This window comes from Pygocentrus nattereri, chromosome 20, assembly GCF_015220715.1.
Source record: "Pygocentrus nattereri isolate fPygNat1 chromosome 20, fPygNat1.pri, whole genome shotgun sequence".
Taxonomy (NCBI): domain Eukaryota; kingdom Metazoa; phylum Chordata; class Actinopteri; order Characiformes; family Serrasalmidae; genus Pygocentrus; species Pygocentrus nattereri.
This window is the reverse complement of record NC_051230.1, coordinates 35,960,175-35,984,161: the sequence shown is the minus strand read 5'-3', so window position 1 is coordinate 35,984,161 and position 23,987 is coordinate 35,960,175. Positions and strand designations below refer to the sequence as shown.

General features: G+C 40.9%; 1 protein-coding gene across 8 annotated transcripts in view; it reads right to left on the bottom strand.

The window, feature by feature from the left end:
- The window catches only part of LOC108416057 (uncharacterized protein MCAP_0864-like), a 184,725-nt gene that overhangs the window by 115,284 nt on the left and 45,454 nt on the right, over window positions 1–23,987 (bottom strand). The window contains exons 5-7 of one of the 8 annotated variants that reach the window (XM_037531581.1): window positions 2,761–2,890; window positions 2,421–2,483; window positions 1,693–1,767 (exon numbers count right to left, since the gene is read on the bottom strand). The exons of the other annotated variants lie outside the window; for them this stretch is intronic. Coding sequence (XP_037387478.1) covers window positions 1,693–1,767; window positions 2,421–2,483; window positions 2,761–2,890 — 268 coding nt within the window. The remainder of the gene's footprint in view (window positions 1–1,692; window positions 1,768–2,420; window positions 2,484–2,760; window positions 2,891–23,987) is intronic. 8 annotated transcript variants of the gene reach the window in all.

The window sequence follows — 23,987 nt, the reverse complement described above, 5'->3', positions numbered from 1 at the left end:
AGAAAAGCAGCTGTAGCTGAGCTGAAGCTTAAAGCAGAGCAAAGTGAGTCTGTGTTTTCGTTTGTATTGTATTTTTTAGCCTACAGTAGAACATTAGCACGTACTGAGACACATGAACAGCCAAGATAGTAAAATGGACTCAAAATGTTGTGGTTCCCAAGGTGGTTTGATTTTTACTGAAAGGACAAAATGACTCTTATTAACATTTCGGGATGCGACTCCTGCTCTAGCTCTTAATTCAGTGTGCCGCCACAGACTGTCAGGGCACTTTAAATGAAGTAGGTAAATCCATCAAGAAGCAGTTTTTCAAACAAACTACATGTCATAATTATTCACAGCCCTGCATTCAATGCTTAGCAAATGAAACAGCACTTATTCTCCTACATCATCATCTTCTAAGGTGGGAGAACCCAGAGCAGGGAATTTGAGACCAGTCCTCATTACAGAGTCTCTCCAGATCTTCCAGGGTCCTAGCCCCTCTCTCTCTTTAGCTCAGCTCACAGGTTTTCTATGGGGTTTAGATCAGGGGACTGAGATGTTCAGGGCAGAAGCTTCATTTTGAGTTCAGTAAACCTTTTTTGTGTTGGACATATGTTTTTAATTATTGTTCTTCTGGAGGATCAAATGACGACTTATTTTTAGGTTCTTGATCCAAGCAGGTAGAGTTTGATTCAGAATCTTCTGGTATTTCATGGAGTCCTTGATGCTGTGTTCTCTAACAAGGTTCTTAAGGAAAATGGAGGAAAAACAGCCCCTCAACATCACAGACCCTCCACCCTACTTAACATTGGGGGTCAGGGTCTTTCAGAGTACTCATCCTTCTCATTATGCCAAACCCACCTTGAGTGTTTGTTGCCTAAAATCTCAGTTTTTGTTTCATCTGACCAGAGAACCCGGTTCCAGTCACAGATGTAGTAGCGCTTATCAACCTCCAGGGTCTTACGTTTGTGATTAGATGACAGAAAAGGCTTTTTCCTGGCATGCCTTCCAGATAATCTGTTGGCATGGAGGTGGTATCAGATGGTAGTTTTGGAGACCTGGTGACCCCAAGATGCTGCTGTTTGTAACTGTCCTTGGGGCTTCTTTGTCCTCTCTTACCATCCACCTCACTGTGTGTGGGGACAGAAGACACTTGGGTTCTCATTCAGTCGAGTTTGCAGCTGTTTTTCTACATCCATTCTCTGACTTATGAAGGTCAACATATTTTCCCTTGTTTAAACTCTGTGTTCTCCTGTCTTTCACATGGGGACGAATGGAGGGAATTTGACCTCTGTGTCACGCCATATACCCCACTGACACAGGAAGTTGAAGATGACTGCGTGGAAGTTTCTAGACACTCTGATTAACTTTAAAATGTAAAATACAAAGAGAAGAAGTGTTTCATTTATATTCTGTTTATGTGAGTTTTCACGGGTGCCAGTAATCGTGGCACATGTGGTTTTGTTAAAAATAATTATTTCTTGATTTTTTTCTCAGAATAAATTTACTTCAGTTAAAGGCTGAATTGTTTTTAATTTTTTCAGTATGAGATTAAGCTAATTCAGCAAAAGGAAGGAGCCCAGTTTGATTCTCTGATCTGAACCATTGAATCTTTTTGTATCGCATAGCCTGAAATCACTGAAGCTCAATTCAGGATTCACTCTGAACGTTCAAAGATCCAATAAAGACGCTGAGTGTGCTCGGTGTACTCACACAGTGCTCTCCAGAGAAGCAAGTCTGTCTGTGAGGGTCTTTTCTTTGCGCCCAGTCTGGTCACTGTTCTGCCCCCTGTAATTAAAGTAATGAGAGAAAGAGGTCAGGAAATGAATTTCACATTTTCAACTATTTGATATTTCCTAGTGTGCACTGTAAAAAATTCACTGAAGAATCAACAGTTAAACTTAATCAACATCACACAGTCAGAAACCTGTAATCTGATGCTGATCACACTCTGCAGAACATTCATCCAGATCTCAGTCCTGATCTTAGTCCTGTGCTAATGTTTAAGCTCATGTTGAGCTCTGTCTTTATCTGTATTACAGGATTTGGGGTTTAGGATTTGATTGTAGTTGTGGTGGTGAAGCTCCTTATACAGGTTCTAGAGCTTTGTGTCAAAGAGAGAAGATGTTCTGTAAACTGGATTCTTCAGGTTCTCAGCTCTGCAGAGATCAGTGTTCTCCATCTTCTCGCTCTCTGAATTCAGCTGAAGAAGCACTTGTTGATGAGCTGAGCAGGTGGATCAGGTGTGTTTAATGGTTTAATGAGGAGGAATACTAAAGTCTGCAGAGCTGTGGTCTGGAAGGAGCCCAGTTTGATTCCTCTGTTCTGAACCATTGAATCTTTATGGATCGTCTAGCCTGATATCTCTGAAGCTCAACTCAGGATTCACGCTGAAGGTTCAAAGCACCAATAAAGATGCTGAGTGTGCTCGGTGTACTCACACAGTGCTCTCCAGAAAAGCAAGTCTGTCTGTGAGGGTCTTTTCTATGAAGTTAATCTGCTCCCTGTAATTAAAGTAATGAGAGAAAGAGGTTAAGAAATGATTTTCAGATTTTCAAACACTTGATATTTCCTAGTGTGCACTGTAAAAAATTCACTGAAGAATCAACAGTTAAACTTAATCAACATCACACAGTCAGAAACCTGTAATCTGATGCTGATCACACTCTGCAGAACATTCATCCAGATTTCAGGAGAGAGAAAGAGAGAGAGAGACATGCATAACGAGGGAAAGTGTGAATTTCAAGCATCTACACAGACCTCTTGAGGAGCTGTTCTTACTTTGTACTTCTGATGCTCTGATTGTGGCTCCTCATAAAAAACACCAACACCAACACCAGAATCACCACCGCAGCCACTGTGAGAAGTATCAGAGCAGTCGCCCACCCTGGAACAGACGCCTGTGGAGCTCCTACACAACACACCACACACAGCTTTAATCTCCTCATTATTATTTACAGTGTATTACAGTACAGAACTGCCCTCACACTGACCACATTAAACCTGATTAATCATCATTTATTACACACAGTCTGCTGTGGAGCTCCTACACACCACACACAGCTTTAATCTCCTCATTATTATTTACAGTGTATTACAGTACAGAACTGCCCTCACACTGACCACATTAAACCTGATTAATCATCATTTATTACACACAGACGCCTGTGGAGCTCCTACACACCACACACAGCTTTAATCTCCTCATTATTATTTACAGTGTATTACAGTACAGAACTGCCCTCACACTGACCACATTAAACCTGATTAATCATCATTTATTACACACAGTCTGCTGTGGAGCTCCTACACACCACACACAGCTTTAATCTCCTCATTATTATTTACAGTGTATTACAGTACAGAACTGCCCTCACACTGACCACATTAAACCTGATTAATCATCATTTATTACACACAGTCTGCTGTGGAGCTCCTACACACCACACACAGCTTTAATCTCCTCATTATTATTTACAGTGTATTACAGTTCTTATTTTTAAATGTTTGAATTATGCTGGTAAAGAATATACAGAACCAGGAAGAGAAACATAACACACTGTACAAATAAGCATACAAATATGAACATCAATATAACATATGATATTATCTAAAGACACATACACACACACACACAAGAACAACGCTGAATAGCAGCAATGGGAGTAAAACCCGATGTTTAAACCAGTGTGTTCTGGCTTTTTTTTTTTTTTTGCTATTGTGTTTTTATTGTATTGATATTACCTTTTGCCACTAGGTGGCACAATTACTAATTACAAGTACTACTTGCCACAAGGTCATGCAATTTCCTGTTTCTTCAATGGCAGCAGAGCACAGTGTGAACATGGCATTGCACAGCTTACTGTTCTGATGAGCATCTCCTTCCATCCTGCATACAATCATTCATCCAAGCATCGTCTGTAAGCAGACGCAATGCTATCATGCTAAAGTTTCATAACATCGTGAGCAAGGCAGCTGAGTTGTGCAGGATCTATTTGCACTAGTGTATGTTCATTTGAACCATTTTGTGTTTAGTTTTACTGAGTTCCTGGCGCACTCTTCCACTGAGTGGTGACAGCAAATAAATCCCTTTAAACCTCAAGAGTGTTTGGACAAGTTCTCTATCTGCTGAAGAAGCAGGGTTTTCAAGTGAAGGCAGAATACAGTATGAATAATATAGGTTTAAAGACTTTTTACCCTTCATAAACAAACTTTATCAACTTTCATACCCATCAGCATATCTGCATAAAATAAAATACAGAAGTCCCAGTAAATTCATACCTTGGACAATCACTGAATAGACGTGAATGTCCTCTTTAGTCTTGATGTCCCGAATAGTGTAAACTCCACTATCAGACGGCTTCATTTCTCTCAGCTCTAGATAAGATGTTAGTTTAGACATTCTGTGTTTATATTCAGGTTTACACTCTAGTGATTGTCCATCCACTGTACAGATCTGACCACTGAATGTTCCAGATGCTCCTCTGCTGTCGTAAATCACCTCCAACGGATCTGATATGTCCAAATTCAGCACCAGAGATTCACCGGCCTTTATCTGAACTAGAGTATTCACAGCTGAGGAGAAAAACAATCAGGAATGTCATTTATTGACTGCAAGTCTGACACTAAACACAGAACTCAAATCATTGGAGTTCAGGCAGTAAAGCTCAGTGAAGGAAACAGACAGACACTTACTTTCAATCTTCAGGGCCACGTCACAGAGATCTTTACCATCACAGTCACACGTGTATAAGGTTCTCTTGCTGAAATCAGTGTCAGTGATGCTGAGAGAGAGATTCCCCTTCAGGTACTGATCATGGATCATCTGATATCCCTCCTTCACTGATCTACATGAAGTCTGATCACATTCAGCCAGAGCATCTCTGGGTTTATGGAACACAGTCCATCTCGCTAAACCAGAACATCTCTCAGAGCAGGACAGAGTAGCAGAGTCATGAAGCTTCACCTTCACTGAAGAATGTGATTTAGGCAGAAACACAAAGAGAATAAGAAAAGGAAAGTTAAGAACTAGTTTAGTAACAAGTTAAAATTAACATCTAAAACATTCCTGCCATCTACAGCCTCCTACAGCTTAATACCCCCAATCTTAAATAATAACAAATATTCTGCAATATCAATATTAATCACTGATCATTAATATTGTAAAACTGGAAGCAGAAATAATTAAACAAGGTGGTGCTTTTTGTTCAGATTCTCCGGCTCAGCCAGCTTAACACTGAAGATGGGATAAATTCCAGTATGAATGGAAAAGGACCACTGGGACTTTCTTTTCAGTCTAGTCTTAGGATTAAACTGGGTTTGGGAAACTGGTCTATACGCTCTATAAATCCTGATGCATCCCTGATAATATTTTCATCCATCGTGATTAAATTGTGAGTCATTAATTTTGGCTCATCTTATTGAGCCCATATGGCACTCAGCAGAATGCAGAGTGTCATAGCAGACTACACCAGCTCAAAGGCAAAAGGCCATGGTGTGCATGAAGGCAGAAGAGGGGCAAGCAGGTCGGTCTGCTACCTAAGCTAATGTCTAACAGCATAGGCCAGCTATTCCATCACTCTTTCTGGCCAGTATTTGCTCACTGGATAACAAAGCAGATCTTGCTTGACTGAGATTGACCGTTCACCAGGAACTGAGGAACTGTTGTGTTTCTACTCCTGATGGAGACCTGGCTGAACATGGAGGGGCATCACGATCATCACAGACTACACCAGAAGAGACATGAAAATCCCCGGGAAGCCACCTTTTCCTGATGCCCTTAACACTTTTTATGCTCATATTGAGGATCTCAACACCAACCCTGGCTCATGGCCCACCAGGTAAGCTCGCCCTCAGAGTGCCTGCAGTTGATGTGAGGAGGTCTCTGCAGAAACTCATCCACCGCAGGGTTGCAGACCTGGACAAAATCCTTAGGGACTGCGCATACCAGCTCTCAGAGGTGCTTACTGACATCTTTAACATCCCATTTTCCCAGAAGATTGTGCCAACATGCCTTAACACTGCTACAGTCTGCTGCTATTATCAGTATTGCTTCAAAATCAAGGTGCTGCTGCAGTTTGCCCTCTTGGCCACTTGGTTTACATTTAGATTCTCATGGTCTCATTCCTGTTCACACCACTTACTTTACACTTATACATAGATTTTTATATTCATGTATTTTATTTTGATGGTGTTTTGTGTGTTGTTGTCTTGAATTATTATTGCTGCTACATTACTGCTACATAATTTAATTTCCTTCGTGTTTTAGAATCAATGAATAAATTTATCTGAACATCAGAGTCCCTACATGATGTTGATCCTAAGTGAGTTTTTGGAACAACTAAATGAAGTAGAATCAGCTAGAAACCAAGAGTGTACAGTTCAGGAAATAAGATGTGCTGTGAAAAGCTTTACAAATCGAGAAATACTGGACCAAAAATGTTAGCTGTAGTTTAAGTTCTAACCTATTAGAACCAAAACTAGCATTCAGCAATCAGAAATACTGCTGCTGTAATCATTTTACAGTGCATCAGTTAGCAAGATGAGACCCCACAAAAAAATCCTACTTAGAGCCCCCAAAAGGCTAGAAGTGGCCCTGTTAGTCATTCTTTAAGGAACAGATCTTACCATGGGACATTCCCTCACTGTTTCTGCTGTTTTCAGTTCCTTTCTCTGGATCCAATATTCAGGAACAGTAAGAGAGAAAAAACAGCAAACAAGAACTTTATTAGATTATAAATATAGCACTGCATCTAAATCACTGAAGTTCTGTTAATAACAGTCAGTGAAGAAAACAGAAACACCTACCCTCAACCTGAAGGTACACATCACAGATCTCTGATTTGCCGCACTCACACGTGTATGTATTGCTCTTACTGAGGTCAGCATTAGTGATGATGAGAGAGAGATTCCCCTTCAGGTACTGATCATGGATCATCTGATATCCCTCCTTCACTGATCTACATGAAGTCTGATCACACTCAGCTAGAACATCTCTGGGTTTATGGGATACAGTCCATCTGACGACACCAGGACAGCTCTCATAGCAGGGCAGAGTAGCCGTCTCATTAAGCTTCACCTTCACTGGGGGAACAGCTGACACATACACTGAAAAAGAGAATAAGAAAAGGAGAGTCAAGAATTGGGTTTGTAACAGTTTAAGAAATGGTTAAGTTAGATTATTGGATAATTATTGTTACCGTCTGTAGAAAAAACTGATTTATAATATATAAATGTAATAGTTTAATGGTGTGAAGCAGATGCTTGTGGTAAAAACCAGAGTTAAAGACTTTGATGAAAAAAATGGGATAGAATCACTGATTAGGTGAGTCTGAATGGACAGATAGTCTGTGATTGGTTGATGACGTTTTGGTCAGAGCCAAGCCCTACAAAATATTGTTGATGTAAGAGACAATGAATTGACCAATCATGGCTCACAAAGTGTCATTAATGAAAGCCTAGAAGATGGAGGGGCCATTAGAGAGAAAACTCTGAAGAGTCCAACATGAGAACTATAGAGCATTAGTAGGTAGCTTTTCAGGTTGTGTGATATGGGTTATGGATCCTCATCTGACCTACTCGTCAGAAGATAACCTCTATAAAATAATATTTGAGCTACAGCCTATTTGTTCAGATCCTGGACAAAAGAGTGACTGCAGGACAACATCAAATTCTAAACCTGTCATTAGCCAAGTTTACATGCATCTTAATAATCCATTAATAATCAGAATAGAATATCATATTATTACATAATATTACATCCATGTAAACACCTCAATCGGAATAGTCTAGTGCGATTGAAGCCATTCGTAATACAATTTCTATCTGATTGAACGAGGTGGATAAACCTCTAAATAATCCATTGAACAGAAGAATATTATCCGTGGAAACGCCTGTATCCGATTACATTCCCTATCGGAAAGTTTAAGTCTGTCCTGCATGAGCGTCGCGTCATAGTGAGAGCTTATACCGTTCAACACGGCGGAGCAGAAAGTGGTCATCAGAGGAGACGAAGTTCATGCTCTGATCTTTAAAAGACGGCGGTGGGACGGACGTCCAGCTTATGTGTCTCAGAACACGACGTCTTCCTCTCTGCCTTCTTTAATAAGGACATGTGAAGGACGTTTGACATCAGTTTAAAGCAATTAAAACCACAAGCGCGCCAACTGCAAACTCGCTGACTGGACCTCACGTGATGTTCGCTGTCATGGTAACGTGTACTCTAAGCGCTACTTCACGCATGTGTGTCATTTTGCATCGGATTACTTGTAGTGAGCATGTAAACGAAGATTTTCCATCAAATTGTTGAATAGAGTGAGAATAAACACCTCATTCTGAATCTGTAATCAGATTGTATTCAATTAGATTGGCAAAAAGCTTTGCATGTAAACACAGCCATTGACCCAAAGTGAGCTTTTCAGAACTAAACTAACTGGAATCAGCCAGAACTTACCAGCAGTGAATGTGAAGATCAGTAAGATCAGGACACAGTGAGCAGAGCTACAGGACTGCATCGCTCAACTATATCAACAGGAATCCTAAAAAGACACAAAGATCAATAAATAAGAAATCACCTACATCTAAACAACATCAGATGTTCTGACAATAAAATGAAAATAAAAGTTCAACATCTGCACCACTTTCATTCCTCATGTACCTTTTTATGTTTTGGTTATTTTTGTGTTGTACGAAGTTTTCTAAAGCTCTTTCTAGACCCTCTTTAGATTGATAGCCACTGTTGTGTATACACACTTGTTAATCATTTCTAATGCACCTTTTTTATAGCTTTAAAATTACTTTTGAAGGAATTTGGATCTGTAAAAGACTCATTGAAGTAACTACCTCTAATAAAGAAGAAAAAGTTATTGTTGAATTTCAGTATGATGCTACAGTTAGAGAACTCCAGAAGTATCGATGAGGCATAATATTCTGACCACCTCTTCGTTTCTGCGCTCACTGTCCACTTTATCAGCTCCACTTACTGTATAGCTGCACTCTGTAGTTCTACAGTTACAGACTGTAGTCCATCTGTTTCTCTGATACTCTGTTACCCTGTTCTTCAGTGGTCAGGACCCCCATGGACCCTGACAGAGCAGGTACTATTTTGGTGGTGGGTCATTCTCAGCTCTGCAGTAACACTGACGTAGTTGTGGTGTGTTAGTGTGTGTTGTGCTTATAGCTTAATTTTATTTATGTACTTAAACCTTCCCCTTTATTAAAAATAGGGACCGGCACCCTGGTCTGCAAGTCCAAGGGTACTGTTCCCGAGGTCCATGCAATACTGCAGAGGCATGTTAGCCACGACAGCCTTAAGCATCTCCAGACGAATTTCATCCACCCCCAGTGCCTTGCCACTGAGCAGTTTGCCAACTACCTCAGTGTCCTCCACCAGGGAAATGGAACTTGACCCACCAGAAGCCTCTGGCCCTGACTCCTGTGACGGAGGCATGTCTCCCGGATTAAGGAGTTCCTCAAAGTGCTCCTTCCACCGACCAACAATATCCTCATTATAAAACAAGCATTAGACATTATTAAACCAACGGAAGAATTCTGATATCTCTAATAACTCAACATTAAACTAATGTATAAATGCATGACTACATTACTTACTGAATGACCCTACCATAGACTGTTTTATCATTGTTTAATTTTCTTTTTTTACTGTGTAGCGCATCACACATTGCAGCCACTCACTAGGCAAGCCACATACAAATAAAGCATGAAGTAGGTTTAATAAATGCAAATTTGGTATAGTAATTCACCGCCTGACAAGAGAAGACACCGGCAAAACTAGTCTGAGCACTGTCCTTGGTGCTGAAGGACCCCTACTCTGTTATGACTAGTTTGAAGACGTCCCCTACTCTGTTATGATAAGTATAAAGATGTCGCCATTATGACGAGTTTGAAGATGTCCCCCTACTATGTTATGACTAGTTTGAAGATGTCCCCCTACTCTTTTATGACTAGTGTAGAGATGTCCCCCTACTCTGTTAGATAGATAGATAGATAGATAGATAGATAGATAGATAGATAGATAGATAGATAGATAGATAGATAGATACTTTATTGATCCCAAAGGAAATTTAACAATTATATCCCCCTACTCTGTTATGACTATTTTGAGGATGTCCCCCTACTCTGTTATGACAAGTGTGAAGATGTCCCCCTACTCTGTTATGACTAGTGTGGAGATGTCCCTCTACTCTGTTATGACAAGTGTGAAGATGTCCCTCTACTGTTATGACAGGTGTGAAGATATCCCCCTACTCTGTTATGAAAAGTGTAGAGATATCCCCCTACTCTGCTATGACTAGTTTGGAGATGTTCCCCTACTCTGTTATGACTAGTGTGGAGATGTCCCTCTACTCTGTTATGACAAGTGTGAAGATGTCCCTCTACTGTTATGACAGGTGTGAAGATGCCCCCCTAGAATGTTATGACTAGTTTGAAGATGTTCCCCTACTCTGCTATGACTAGTGTGGAGATGTTCCCCTACTCTGTTATGACTAGTGTGGAGATGTCCCCCTACTCTGTTATGACTAGTTTGGAGATGTTCCCCTACTCTGCTATGACTAGTGTGGAGATGTTCCCCTACTCTGTCATGACTAGTGTGGAGATGTCCCCCTACTCTGTTATGACTAGTGTGATGTCCCCCTACTCTGTTATGACTAGTGTGGAGATGTTCCACTACTCTGTTATGACTAGTTTGAAGACGTCCCCCTACTCTGTTATGACTAGTGTGGAGATGTTCCCCTACTCTGTTATGACTAGTTTAAATACGTCCCTCTACTCTGTTATGACAAGTGTGAAGATGCCCCCCTACTCTGTTATGACAAGTGTGAAGATGCCCTTCTACTCTGTTATGAGAAATGTGAAGATGTCTCTCTAGTCTGTTATGACTAATTTGAGTGCTGTTCTTGGTGCTGAAGATCACACAGTGTGTTATGAGCACACCCAGCACTCTGGAGTCTCTATTGATTGTTTTCCCAGCGAAAAGCCCAAGAGGAAACATAGACAAAGGAATCAAAAGCGAGGCTGCAGGGCCGGCACGCTAACGTGGCTAAAGAGGCAACCGTTTAAACTACCGCTTCCCAGCATTTTCCTCACAAATGCCAGATACATAACGAACAAAACTGATGAAATGAGGCTACAATTTGCGGATAACAAATGTCTTTGTAACTGCAGTTATTTATTACAGAGACCTGGCTGCAGCCAACCATAACAGATTCGGCTATCGAGTTTGCATGCTACATGATTCAGGTCTATGCATTTACCCAAACAACAGCGTTTGTAAAAATGGTAAACAACCACTGTTCCCCGAATTTGTAATATGTAACCATCAAATGCAGACCTGTCTATTTAACTCGCTTTCAGTGTTGTCAGGGTAATAGCCACATATACCACACAATGCTAATGCTAACTGGGCTCTGGGCGAGCTGCATAACGCAATAAGCAGCCAACAGAACTCATATCACAAAAGCTCAGATCTTACCTATCAGAACGTTATCAGTTTGTTAGGGTAAACAATTTATCTTCCAATTACTCAAAAGTGAGATTTGGAGTTCCGCAGGGGTCTATATTAGGACCATTACTATTTACACTATACATGTTACCGTTAGGCACAGTTATAAGTAACCATGGCGTAAACTTTCATTGTTATGCAGACGATACTCAACTGTACATATCAGCCAAACCTGATGACCAATACAGGTTAAAGACAATGGAGGACTGTGTAAAAGACGTGAAAGGCTGGATGTCACGTAACTTCCTCCTATTAAACAGTAACAAAACAGAGGTTCTCCTTCTGGGTCCAAAACTAGCAAGAAGTAAATCACCAGATTTAATCTTAAATCTCGCCGACTTTCCAGCCACACCTGGATCAGCAGCAAAAAATCTCGGCGTTATAATTAATTCAGATTGCCAACACATTGGCAGCATCGCTAGGACAGTCGTCCTGGTGGTGCTGTCGTCCCGCTGCTCGCACGCGGTCACTCAGGTTTGTGGATGGTGGAGCGGAGGGATGCCGAACTGTTTCAGAGTGCTGCCGTGTCTGTGTGTCCTTCTGGTTCTCTCCTTTTAGTTAAGCTGTCATAGTCAGATCTGCCGGAGTCGTTAGCCACACTCTGGAAATGTTTACATTCCCTGTTTATGTACAAACGGATAGAACAAAACTAATCCCATTTACCTGCTTTTTTTCCGAGTATACAATCACCCACATGTCCGGCTGGACACTGAAGGACGACTGACTGCCGAGCCCTCCTGCTACCCACTTCAGACCAGCTGCCCACCCCCAGCTACCACCACCTACCTTGGATGAGCTGCCCACCCTACACCGATGTTCTCATAGACTCCTAGTTATTCCTAATACCAATATTACTGCTGTTAATATTAGTAATATAATCACTTGTAGGTAGTTTGACCAGAGGAGGATGGGTCCCCCCTGGTGAGCCTGGTTCCTCCCAAGGTTTCTTCCTCAGTTCTGAGGGAGTTTTTCCTTGCCACTGTTGCCCCTGGCTTGCCCACCGGGGGGTTTCTGTACATTCTTACAGTCCTGTTGAAACTTTTTCTTTTCTGAAATTCTGTAAAGCTGCTTTGTGACAACATCCGTTGTAAAAAGCGCTATACAAATAAATTTGATTTGATTAGATTTGATTTGACTTTAGCTCTGCTTTCAGTACCATACACCCAGAAAAACTGACAGTTAAGTTATTGGACATTGGTCTTTCAGAAAACATCTGCTGCTGGATTAGAGACTTCCTCTCAGATCGCGTACAGAGAGTTAGAGTTGGTCCAAATCTCTCCACAGCTCTCAGACTCAACACTGGATCCCCAGGGCTGCATGCTGAGTCCACTACTCTATACCCTGTACATGTACGACTGTGTTAGTAGCCATCCAGACAACGTTACAGTTAAGTTTGTGGATCACACCACCCTAATTGGACTTATATCTGATGGTAATGAAACAGCGTACCAGGAGGAGGTCCAAAGGCTGGTGGATTGGAGTTCAGACAACAACTTAGTCATCAACACCTCTAAAATGAAAGAAGTTATTGTAGACTTCAGCAGGAGGAAGTCCGATTTGCAGACAATCTGGATAAATGGGGAGTGTCTGGAGAGGGTACCCAGTTTCAAGTTCCTGGGGGTGCATATGGACGCAGACCTTTAATGGAGTTCCAACACCTTAGTGGTTGTGAAAAGGGCACAGCAATGTCTCCAGTTCCTAAGGATCCTCAGGAGGCTCAATCTTAAGAAGGAACTGCTGACTGTTTTCTACCACTGCTCCGTGGAGACTGTGCTGACTTCTATCTCTGTGGGGTTCTCCAGTTGCAATATGGCGCACAAAAAGAACTTACAAAGGGTCATCAACACCGCCCAAAAATCATTGGACATCCCCTACCATCCCTTAAGGAACTCTACAGCAACCGCTGTGTCAGAAGGGCAGACAGGATGAAAAAAGACAGCACACTCCCAACAATGTTTGAACTGATGCCGTCTGCCAGATGTTACAGACAAATGAAAACAAGGACAAACAGACTAAAAGACAGTTTTACAACAGGGCCACAGCTCTGTTAAACACAAATATGTGACTGATCTGATTAATACAAACATGTGACTGATCAGGTTTTGGTGCAATTCCAGACTGGGGCAATGTCAGACTATGCAAATTAACAATTCATTTCAAATGGGCCAGTGCAATTTATAACTGAAAAATTCAAACTTCGATGGGTCATGTGCGCTTTTTGTCCATGTTTTGTTGAGTGTAAATTTGTATAGTGTTTAAATTATTTTATCTCATTTTATTTTGTACTTCAACTTTGTTCTGCAAGTGTACGAGTACAATGTGCAATGACAATAAAGTTCATTCATTCTCTCATTAAAGCAAAACTAGATTGAGCGCTGTCCTTGGTGCTGAAGATGTCCCACTACTCAGTTATGACTAATTTGAATGCTGTCCTTGGTGCAGAAGATGTCCCCCAAAGATTAAATTAAAAAGGATAATTCAGCACAAATATTTATAATAAAACTAATTTGTTACAAATATGCTCCAGAACTTATTTTTATATCTGGGTCGTGGGGTGGAAGGTGCGGTAGAGAAAGTGACAGGTGAAAATAGTACGTCAACACACTCGAGAACACCAACTGATGATTATCCAACTAAAACACTAACCCATTCTCCATGACTCTAAGCCATTTGTGACCTTCTTCATTAATCAACTAGACTAAGCTAGCTAGCTAGCTAATGCTAGCTAGTTAACCAGCATTAAGTTGAAAGGGAGGCAGCAGTGAATCACGATTAAAACAAGCTATAAACACCATGATACACTTGACACATGTTTACACACTGCTTAACAAGCAGGTATGAATTTTTATAAATGAAAACACAAACACTCACCAGAAATGGCTGAACACCGCGAAACGCAGAGTGCCAGTTGGAACGATTGAAAAGACAAAAGAATTTTAATTGAAATTTTAAAGCTCATTTTTAGCAACTCATCTTCACAGCACCCCGTGATCTGACAAAGTATGTTACCTTATGGAAATGTCCTACTGTAGTGTGTGTTAATAGATACCCACGACATAAAACTGTAGATGTTTTGATAATAAAATTATTCTCATCAGAAAACGCTACCGGCGTTAAAACTACAGGGAGGATACCGTAAGTCTCTGGATCAGAAATGGTAAGCAGCATTAAATGATACCATTTATATATATATATAACGGGGATTGAGGAGGCGGACGCATGTGCTGAGATAAGCGAGATTTATTATGGGTAAATCCAGGGTCATAGTCAAAACGGTCCAGGGTCAAAGAGCCAACACGGAGAAAACGGGGTTCAGACATGACAGACCAGAATACAATGAACACAGAGATTCAAACGAAGCCAACAAACAGAACTATACATGGGCAAATATATGGGTATATATATATATATATATATATATATAATTATTATTATTACATAAATTCGATTAATTATATTGTGACAGTCTAGTTCTCTTTATCAGGGGGTAAATAGTGATATTATGTCTATATTATCTACTCAATTAACACAATAATACAGTAAAACACACTAAAAGCTCTGAAACACTGAGTCACTGTGCTGTACTAATGCTCTGCGCATGCTCTGTAGTGTGGAGGGTAAATCAGTAGATTAGAGCTCACCAGGCTGAGGTTGGCTGCCTATTGGCATTTTCCGTTACACCTTAGATGGTGCAGGTGTTGCATCCTGGCGACTGTATAGGTACCACAATGTTGTTGCTCCATTTAAGGTGGAACGGAAAATTCAGGTAAGAAAATCAGTTCAAACTCAGATTTTACTGAACTGACGAACTAAACGGAGAACCTAATGGAGATGATCTGGGCGTGGAAAGGTGGAAATCCACCCCCACCCTTATCTCTCTCTCTGTCTGTACACACTTCTATTATATGAAATCGTACAGAAAACCTTTGAAAACATTGTTTTTGTGTTGGAATGTTTCACGCATATGAAAAATAAACCCTTTGTCTGAAGTTCCCTGTCAGTTCTCCTAAAACCATAAGGGAACGTTCTGCTTTACAGCTTCCAGAACGTTCCGGAACCCGCGCTGAATTTCAGTGAAATCAGGCCGTTGCCGGAACCTTAATGCAATGGTTTCCTAGAGGAACCTAAATGTAACATTAGCGGAACGTTGTGTGGGTTTTGGCTGCGCGCGCCGTTAGAGCTGCGTCATCATAGCGGACATGCCGGCTCCTCACGAGCTGAGATAAACAAAGCGCTCTGCTGTAGAATCGGCGCTCGTGCAGAGGATCAGCGTCTGCAGGTCACTCACCCTGTAGGACACTGAAGACCGGCGTTCACTGACAGTTCATCCTCTGCGTGTCTCCGTCTCTGCGCCTCTCCCAACAACTTACTTTCACTTTCACATCTGTGACGCAGAGAGCGACGCTCAGCTCTGCGGATCCTCCTTTACCTCATATTTAATAAACACATCAACACCAAGCGCTGTAGTTCAGTACTGATGCTGTGTGGGTGCTGAAACAGACAGAAACAGCTTTTGTTCTTCGTATTTTTAATCGTCATAATACAGATTTTGAAGTCCAAGATGTAGAAAAAGACCTTGTTGCTGAGTTTGTTAATGTTCTGGTATCTGGTGTCGACCAGCGCAGGATGGGTTCCCCTTCTGAGTCTTGGTTCCTCTGAAGGTTTCCTCCTCTTGCTCTCAGGGAGTTTGTCTAGTCACTGTCGCCGCTGGTGATCACGAATAAACACGAGATGCAGCTTCTGATCATGTCATTTATTGAAGATACAGATTTATTCAAAACATATTTGAAAAAGTAAAATTGCCCCCTAACCTAATAACTGGTTGTGACGCCCTCAGCAGTAACAACTGAAATCAAACGTTTGCCAATAACTCACAATGAGTCTTTGACATCACTGTGGAGGAATTCTGGCCCCACTCTTCTCTACAGAAACCTGATATGGTCTCCTGCTGTTGTAGCTCATCCACCTCAAGGTTTGACGTGTTGTGCATTCTAAACTGCGGCTCACTGGATGCTTTTTCTTTATTGGTCCATTCTGAGTAAAATATAGAGACTGTTGGATGTGAAAATCTCAGATCAGTAACTATAGAAATACTCAAGCCAGCCCACCTGCCCCCAACAATCACACCACAGTCAAAATCAGTGAGATCAGGTTTTCTTCCCTACTCTGGTGGCCGACGTGCTGCCTCAGTTCTGTCTCTGTCTAATTGACGAGCACAGGACCGACTTTGGGAACCCCTGACGTAACATGTCTGGTGTTGTTTTTGTTGTTCTTTACAATTTATTGTACAGCTTCTCAAACTTCTAGCCATGAAGGAGGATGGAAGGTAGAAGCACTGCAGGCAGCTGTTCCTCACACCAAGAGCAAATCATCACAGAGGAGGAGGGCATCACAATTTCTTTAAATAGTACATTTTCAGACAATTTGTAAACTGAAAGTGTGTCTATAGTACTTTATTGGTGATGATAACTTTTTATGACTTTCTTACCAATTTAATTTCATGGTGATTATACTTTCCTTACATCATCTTGTACCACAAAACTCCCTAAAACTGTCTATACTCAGGTACAGAAGCTTTCAATGAGCCCATTTAACCACACAGTAATTGTAGTAATTTGGCTTAGGCCAAATATCACACTAACCATTTTACAGTTGCTGTTTGCTTAATAGAGCAGGCACTGGCTCTGCTCAGATGTCCAGATGCAGATGTTGAACATCCTCAGTTTTTATTTAATAACATCTACATGAGCGTGACGCACAGCTGCTAGCTAGCGTGAGTGCATGTATGAACTATATCTGGAATATAATTTCACTCAGTTCTAATCACACAACACACTGTTGACTGAAAACTCAGATCACAGATCAGAAGCACTCAAGTTCTGCACACGCGTGTCATCAATCGTAAATATCAAATGCACAAGCTGTGTCCTGGCATGGCCACGCCCCAAAGGCAGAACGGTAACCTCGAGTAAGAAGCTGGTGGACATGAGCAAGAACTGCATATATTAGACTCTAGATGTGTAAATAAACTCTCTATAGTTCATAATTATTAGGACAGGTTATTTAGTGAGGTAAAAACAGCTAACAGCCGTTATTTACGTTACCGTTAAGTAGCGTTAGCTTCTGTGCTAACAGCAGCGCCGTTGGTAGGAGGAACAGAAGCGAAGTTAGCTGCGCTGTTTGCTAAATAACAATAGCAGTAAAGGCTGATTTACTGACCGTTTGCTGAAGTTTAAGACGAGTAATTTAACTTTAGTTCATCTCATTTCTTCAGAAAAACTGCTAGAAAAGTTACTGTTTATCGTTAAATTGAGAACTAAACAAACTCAAACGGCTAAAACTGGTGCTGGGTCAAAGCAGCGCTGTGGGGAAAGTCCGGCTTATAAGAGTTTATAAAGAAGCTTATTAATAAATCGCTGTTTTAAAGAAGGAATAATAATATGAATAAATTAAATTTAATTAAATTAAATCTGCTGGTTCAGATTAGCTGAATATGCCCGGCGGGAAATGATGGACCGGACTAACCTGGACCCCCTGAATTGGGGGCCTCAAAAGTCTCAGAAACTCACTGAATTTGGTTTCTAGATTTCTTAAAACTCCATATTATTCTGCTAATAAATAATACGAGACTGTATTTCCATGATCATCTTCCACGGTCTGTTTATCCCGCGGTCTCTATTCTCTCCCCCCTCAGAAGTGAAAGTGGTTTGATCCACATCGGTCCTCTGCTGGCTGTTGATGGCCGTTCAGGACGGTTAGCGGCTGCTGACCGGTTCTGACCCGCTGCTGAAAACGAAGCCAGAACCAAGATTTCACAGGTGAGCGGAGCAGGGAGAGTCAGAGAGAAGGCAGACAGAGGGCAGGAGCGGTTCTGACCCGTTCACTCCTGAGAGCAGGTGAGCCTGAAGGGCCAAACGCTGAATACGCCGTAGCAGCGGCAGCTGGAGTTAGCTGGGCTAGCTAGCGATGAGCTTCATTAGCAGGCCTGTTTAACAAGCACGAGCTGATAAAGAAGCTCAGAATTTGATTTAATGCAGCAAATAAAACTTTTCTGACGCGTCTGAAGTACCAGACGGCGTTTCTGAGGTTAGCGTTAGCCCTGCAGCTAACCTGTAAAGCTCACTGATCGTCCCAGAAGCAGCTGCAGTCGCTGAGGGAGGTGGAGCAGCACCTCCTCCTCCACGGGTCCAGCTGAGGACATGGAGCAAGGTGAGGAGATAACAGACAACTTACAGCCACTGGATGAGCAGGTTCAGGGAAAATGACGGTATATTTATTATTTATTCATATTTTTCTTTTTTGGTTTTCCTTCTAATTACACTGGTTACTTTGAAGAGAAATGAAGTTTTTAAATTCTTCCATCAATCAATCAATCAATCAATCAATCAACCTTTATTTAATCTCAGAGAACGCTGAGGGTGACCCGCATTTACAGTGTTGCCGAGCTGATGCAGAACAAGGGATTGATAATGTTCAGAACACATCAAATAATAAAAGTAAATTTAATAAATAAAGACAAATTTAATAAACAAATCAGGTAAGTGTAAAAAACACTAATAATTAGAATGCAATAAATAAATATATAAAACAATAAAACAGCTAAATTGTAAATGTGACAACGGGGAGCGAGGAGGCGGACGCATATGTGGAGATAAGTGACTTTTATTCGGGGCAAATCCAGGGTCATAGTCTAGACAGTCCAGGTTCAAACATCCAGCAGGAGGGACAAATCAAAATAAAATAAAAGGGGAATAAGATCAAAGAGTAGACTCAAATTTATTAAAATGACTAAAATAATAATCATTTAAATAAGAATATTTATAATAATAAATGAATAATATAATAATTAAAATAAGATAACGGTTAAAAAGTCTGGTAAATTAGTTGCAAACAGTTCTTACTGAACTACAGCAAGACTCGTGATTCACACATTCAAGCACATCTACCTTGTTGATGTTTAACCCTTAAATGCCTACCTACCAACCTCATAAGCAGATATTGGCTAATAAATACATTCATTTTTTTCCTTTTCTCTAATTTCTAAGTGTTTGGGTGGGGGCACTCTAATGGCTCGGGGCCTAAAATGTGGAGCTACGCTGCTGCTCATGTGCACTCATAAAGAGTGTTAAAAGAAAGAGTGAGAATAAGTTAAAATGTGTTATTTAATGTTTACTTTTTTTTAGCATCTTCCCTTGAGGGGTACGAACACAAACACAGGCCATAGTGCATTAAAACTAAGCCAAGTCTGGAGCTCTGGAGTGGAGCAACACCACAGAGGACACTTTCAGTTCATGTTTATCTATTTCTTTTCCACTTTAGAATCGTGGTCTCAGTAAAGATGGTCGTCTGTGTACATGGGTCACAAAATAGATGGTTCTTTACAGTCCAGATGAGGTTCCCATGCTGACTGGTTTACGTTCATCACAAACAGAAAATAGACTAAGCTCTGATATCATCAAACAGACATTATATCAGGAAAGCAGATCCGTGAAACAGAATCCAAATCTCAAATGAACAAACCGGCACTGACTGCATTAACCCACCTCACTCAGCGTAACTGGTATAGCTAGAGCTACACTAGTGATGTGCTCTGAGCAGTGATCTGAAATGTGTCTGAGCTTTGTTATGAAAACAGGGATTTGAGGTGTGGATCTAAAGCTCAGGCCCAAATGAAGCCCTAAGCCCTGCACTCCACACTTTGGTGACAGCTACAATGTGCAGACCTCCAGGGTAAGAGACCTCCAGGGTGCCTGGTTTACATGTCTACAGTTTGGACGATGTACATGATGATTTGTCTTAACATCGCACTTGGTGCACAAAATATAAAATGAACACAACGGGATCTGCAGTGCTGTGGAAAGGTATTTGTCCCTCATCTTTATTTTTTGCTAATTTGTCATTTTTAAATGTTTCAGATCATCAAACTAATTTTGAGATGAGATGAAGATAACGTGAGTCAACGCAAAACATTTTAAATGATCATCTTTGAAGATGAAAGATTTGTTCAAAACCTTCTTCACTTGTGAAAAGTAATCATTTACTAACCCTAATAAATGGTTGTGACAGTCTTGGCAGAAACAACTGCAGTGAAGCTTTTATGATAACTTTTATTGAGTCTCCTCATCCCTGTGGTGGAATTTTGGCCCCACCCTTCTTTGCGGAGTCGTTTTAATTCGTCTGCATTCGAGGGTTTTCAAGCATGAACTGCCTGTTAAAGGTCTTACCACAGCAACTCAATGGGGATCAAGTCAGTACTTTGGCCTGGCCACTCCAAAACCATCATTTTGTTTCTTTTGAGCCATTTAGAGGTGGACTTATGTGGCTTGTGTGCTTCGGATCATTTTCCTGCTATGTAATCCAGCTGCACTTGATGGTTCCATCAGTTATGACAAGTCGTACAGGTCCCGCAGGAGCAAACCAGCCCTAGACCATCACACTACCACCACCATGTTTTACTGTTGCTTTGATGTTCTTATGGTGGAATGCAGTGTCAGCTTCACTCCAGATATAATGGCATCTATGTCTTCCAAAAAGTTCCACCTTTAATTCATTGGTCCAAAGAATACCATACCAGAGGTCTTGGCGGTCTAGATGTTTTTTGGAATCCACAAGACAAGCCTTGTGTTCTTTTTGGTCAGCAGTAGTTTGTGCCTTACAGCTGTCCCATGGATGCCCTTTTGCCCAGCATCTTTCTTATTGTGGAATCATGTACAGTGACCTTCAGTGAGGCAAGTGAGGCCTGCTATTTATTAGATGTTTGTCTGGGTTCTTTTGTGACCTCACAGATGAGTCGTTGATGTGCGCAAGGTGAAATTTTGGTAGGTCGGCCACTCCTGGGAAGGTTGACCACTGTTCCAGGCTTTCTCCATTTGTGGATAACAGCTCACTGTCCCAGAGCCTTAATCATGGCTTTGTAACCCCTACCAGACTGGTAGATGACTTTCAGTGACTGTCAAATACTGTTTTTGGTACTGTGACTTTAAGTCTAATATATGTAAATGAGTTCTGTTCTGATTGGCTGTCCTATTATGCCTCATTCAAAAAGCACTCAGACAAAGCTGAATTTGACTGAATGGGTGGGGCTAAACTGCTGCAAGCTGATTTTTTGTAAATGAGTTAGTCCTTGTGACATCATTAAAACTCAAATGGGCTGATTTTACAGTTTAGTACACGCTTATGGACTGGAGAGACAATAAAGCATTATGAAACAATGCTTATCGTTTATGGTTTAAAAACTTATTTAAATGAAGAGGAAAATTCACTTTTCAAGTTACATGGGATTTTTAATAGTTTACTTTGTCAAACATTCATTTGAAGATGTTAAACAGTAATTTAAACAGCCTTTACTGTTCATACACCCAGGGTTATAACAACCTTGTATTGTTACTCATAACAAGTATCTTTAGCAAATTAAGAGTCTACAAGGTGTTAACATGCAGAATTAGTGATTACAGTTCTGTATACATTCACAACAATAAACCTTCAGACATGCTACACAAACACAATACAAAGACATACCAATGATCAATACTATGAACTAGTGATTAATACTATGAACCAGTGATTAATACTGTGAACTAGTGATTAATACTGTGAACCAGTGGTCAATACTATGAACTAGTGATTAATACTGTGAACCAGTGGTCAATACTGTGAACCAGTGGTCAATACTGTGAACCAGTGATCATCACTTCATAATTACATGTGAGTGAAGATGAGCAGGTGTTTCTTCTGTTTCCCAACTCAGTTCCTGAAAAGAACCTGAGCCAGACTGAAGTAAAGCTGCTACTTCTCAATAAAGGTATTCCAGCTCTCATTAATATTCATATTTCCAACTGTCCCATTGGCCAGTTCACAAGTTCTGAATTTCACTTATTAATGTTTATACTGCTCACTGTCTCATTGGCCTGTTCACACATTTTGTGATGCTTGTGATGTCACGTTCACACTAAGACAGGAAATATTAGACATTTTTTTATTTAACTCTTACTTGCAGAAATATAGAAGATGTGCAGGCAATAGAAGGTACAATATTACTACCAATACTATTACTAATAACAACAGTAACAACAATAGTGTTAATAAAGTCACACATGCTGTGAGAGGTTGTAGTTATTAAGAGCTTTTAGTTAGTTAGCTGCAGTAATGTGGGTTCTATACACACAGAAAGTAATACGAGTATCAGTAAGTGAGTAACACTTCAGGTAAGAAGTAAAAAAGTTGGGAACTTTGTGAGGACAGAGAATTCCTGCCACTACTAGGTTTCTTCCTCAGTTGTGAGGCAGTTTTTCCTTGCCACTGTCGCCCCTGGCTTGCTCACCTGGGTTTTCTTTGCACTTCTTGTTAAAACGGTCTTTTCTGGAATTCTGTGAAGCTGCTTTGCGACTATAAATATATATATAATTGATCACCCTGAGTGAGATTTTTGGGGGGTGAACATTATAACATTATTCTGTTTGGTCTATTAGTTTTGCACCTCCAGAAGCAGCTCAGACTGAGTTCTGGAGATCTGATCTGGGTGAGGCTCTCTGCTCTCCTTTAGCTTTTACAGAGTAGAGAGTGAGGAGCGCAGGATCTTCTACACAGACCTTCTGACCGTTTGTTCATTTTACAGTTTAGATGTTTCAGGTTTGTGTTTATTTTTATATCTGGTTCAGTGTGTAAAGGCATTTAGATCCACAGCACAGTGATCCATCTACAGCCAACTCTGTGCTCTATTACACAATCAATACCTGATCACTTTTAAACAGTCAGAGCTGCTGCTGGCTGATCATCACTGGTTCACTCCTACACGTCCACTTCTATATGAACACTGTGTGTGTGATAGTGAGCTGTGAGCTCTGAGAGGAACTCATCCACACTTCTATCAGGAGCTGAAGGGTGAACATGCTGCCTTACAGCTGCTTCAGATGCTCTGCACTCAGCTGAAGATGAAATCAGACACAGCTGAGCTGCTGCTGGTCGGGATGTCAGAGTGTTGGGGTCTTTACGGTGTTTCTACACTGACTGTGTGTGTGTGTGTGTGTGTGTGTGCGAGTGAGAGAGAGAGAGAGAGAGAGAGAGAGAGAGAGAGACTGAGATCTACCAGACAGTCTATGGTCTTTACAGTGGAACACCATGAAAAGGGGATTCATTACAGGAAACATTCACAGATATAATCAATATCATCAAAATCCCACAGTCAGAAACCTGTTAGCTGATGCTGATCACAATTCTTCAACAATACTTCAGCTTTTAGTCTTGACTGGACTACTAAACGATGTAGTCCTAATTCCGGGATCTCTATTCATAGAAAGAAGAGGAAGAGAAAACTTGTTACAATATAGACAGACAATCAAACACAGTTTTACACATGACAAATATTTTTCTGATGTTTTGCTAAAAAAAAAACATTATAAATTAATTTAAGCTCAGAATTCCAGGTGCAAGTTTCCTCTGTTCAGCTTCCAGCTCTCGGTAGCTACTAAACATCATCTACTAGTTGGAA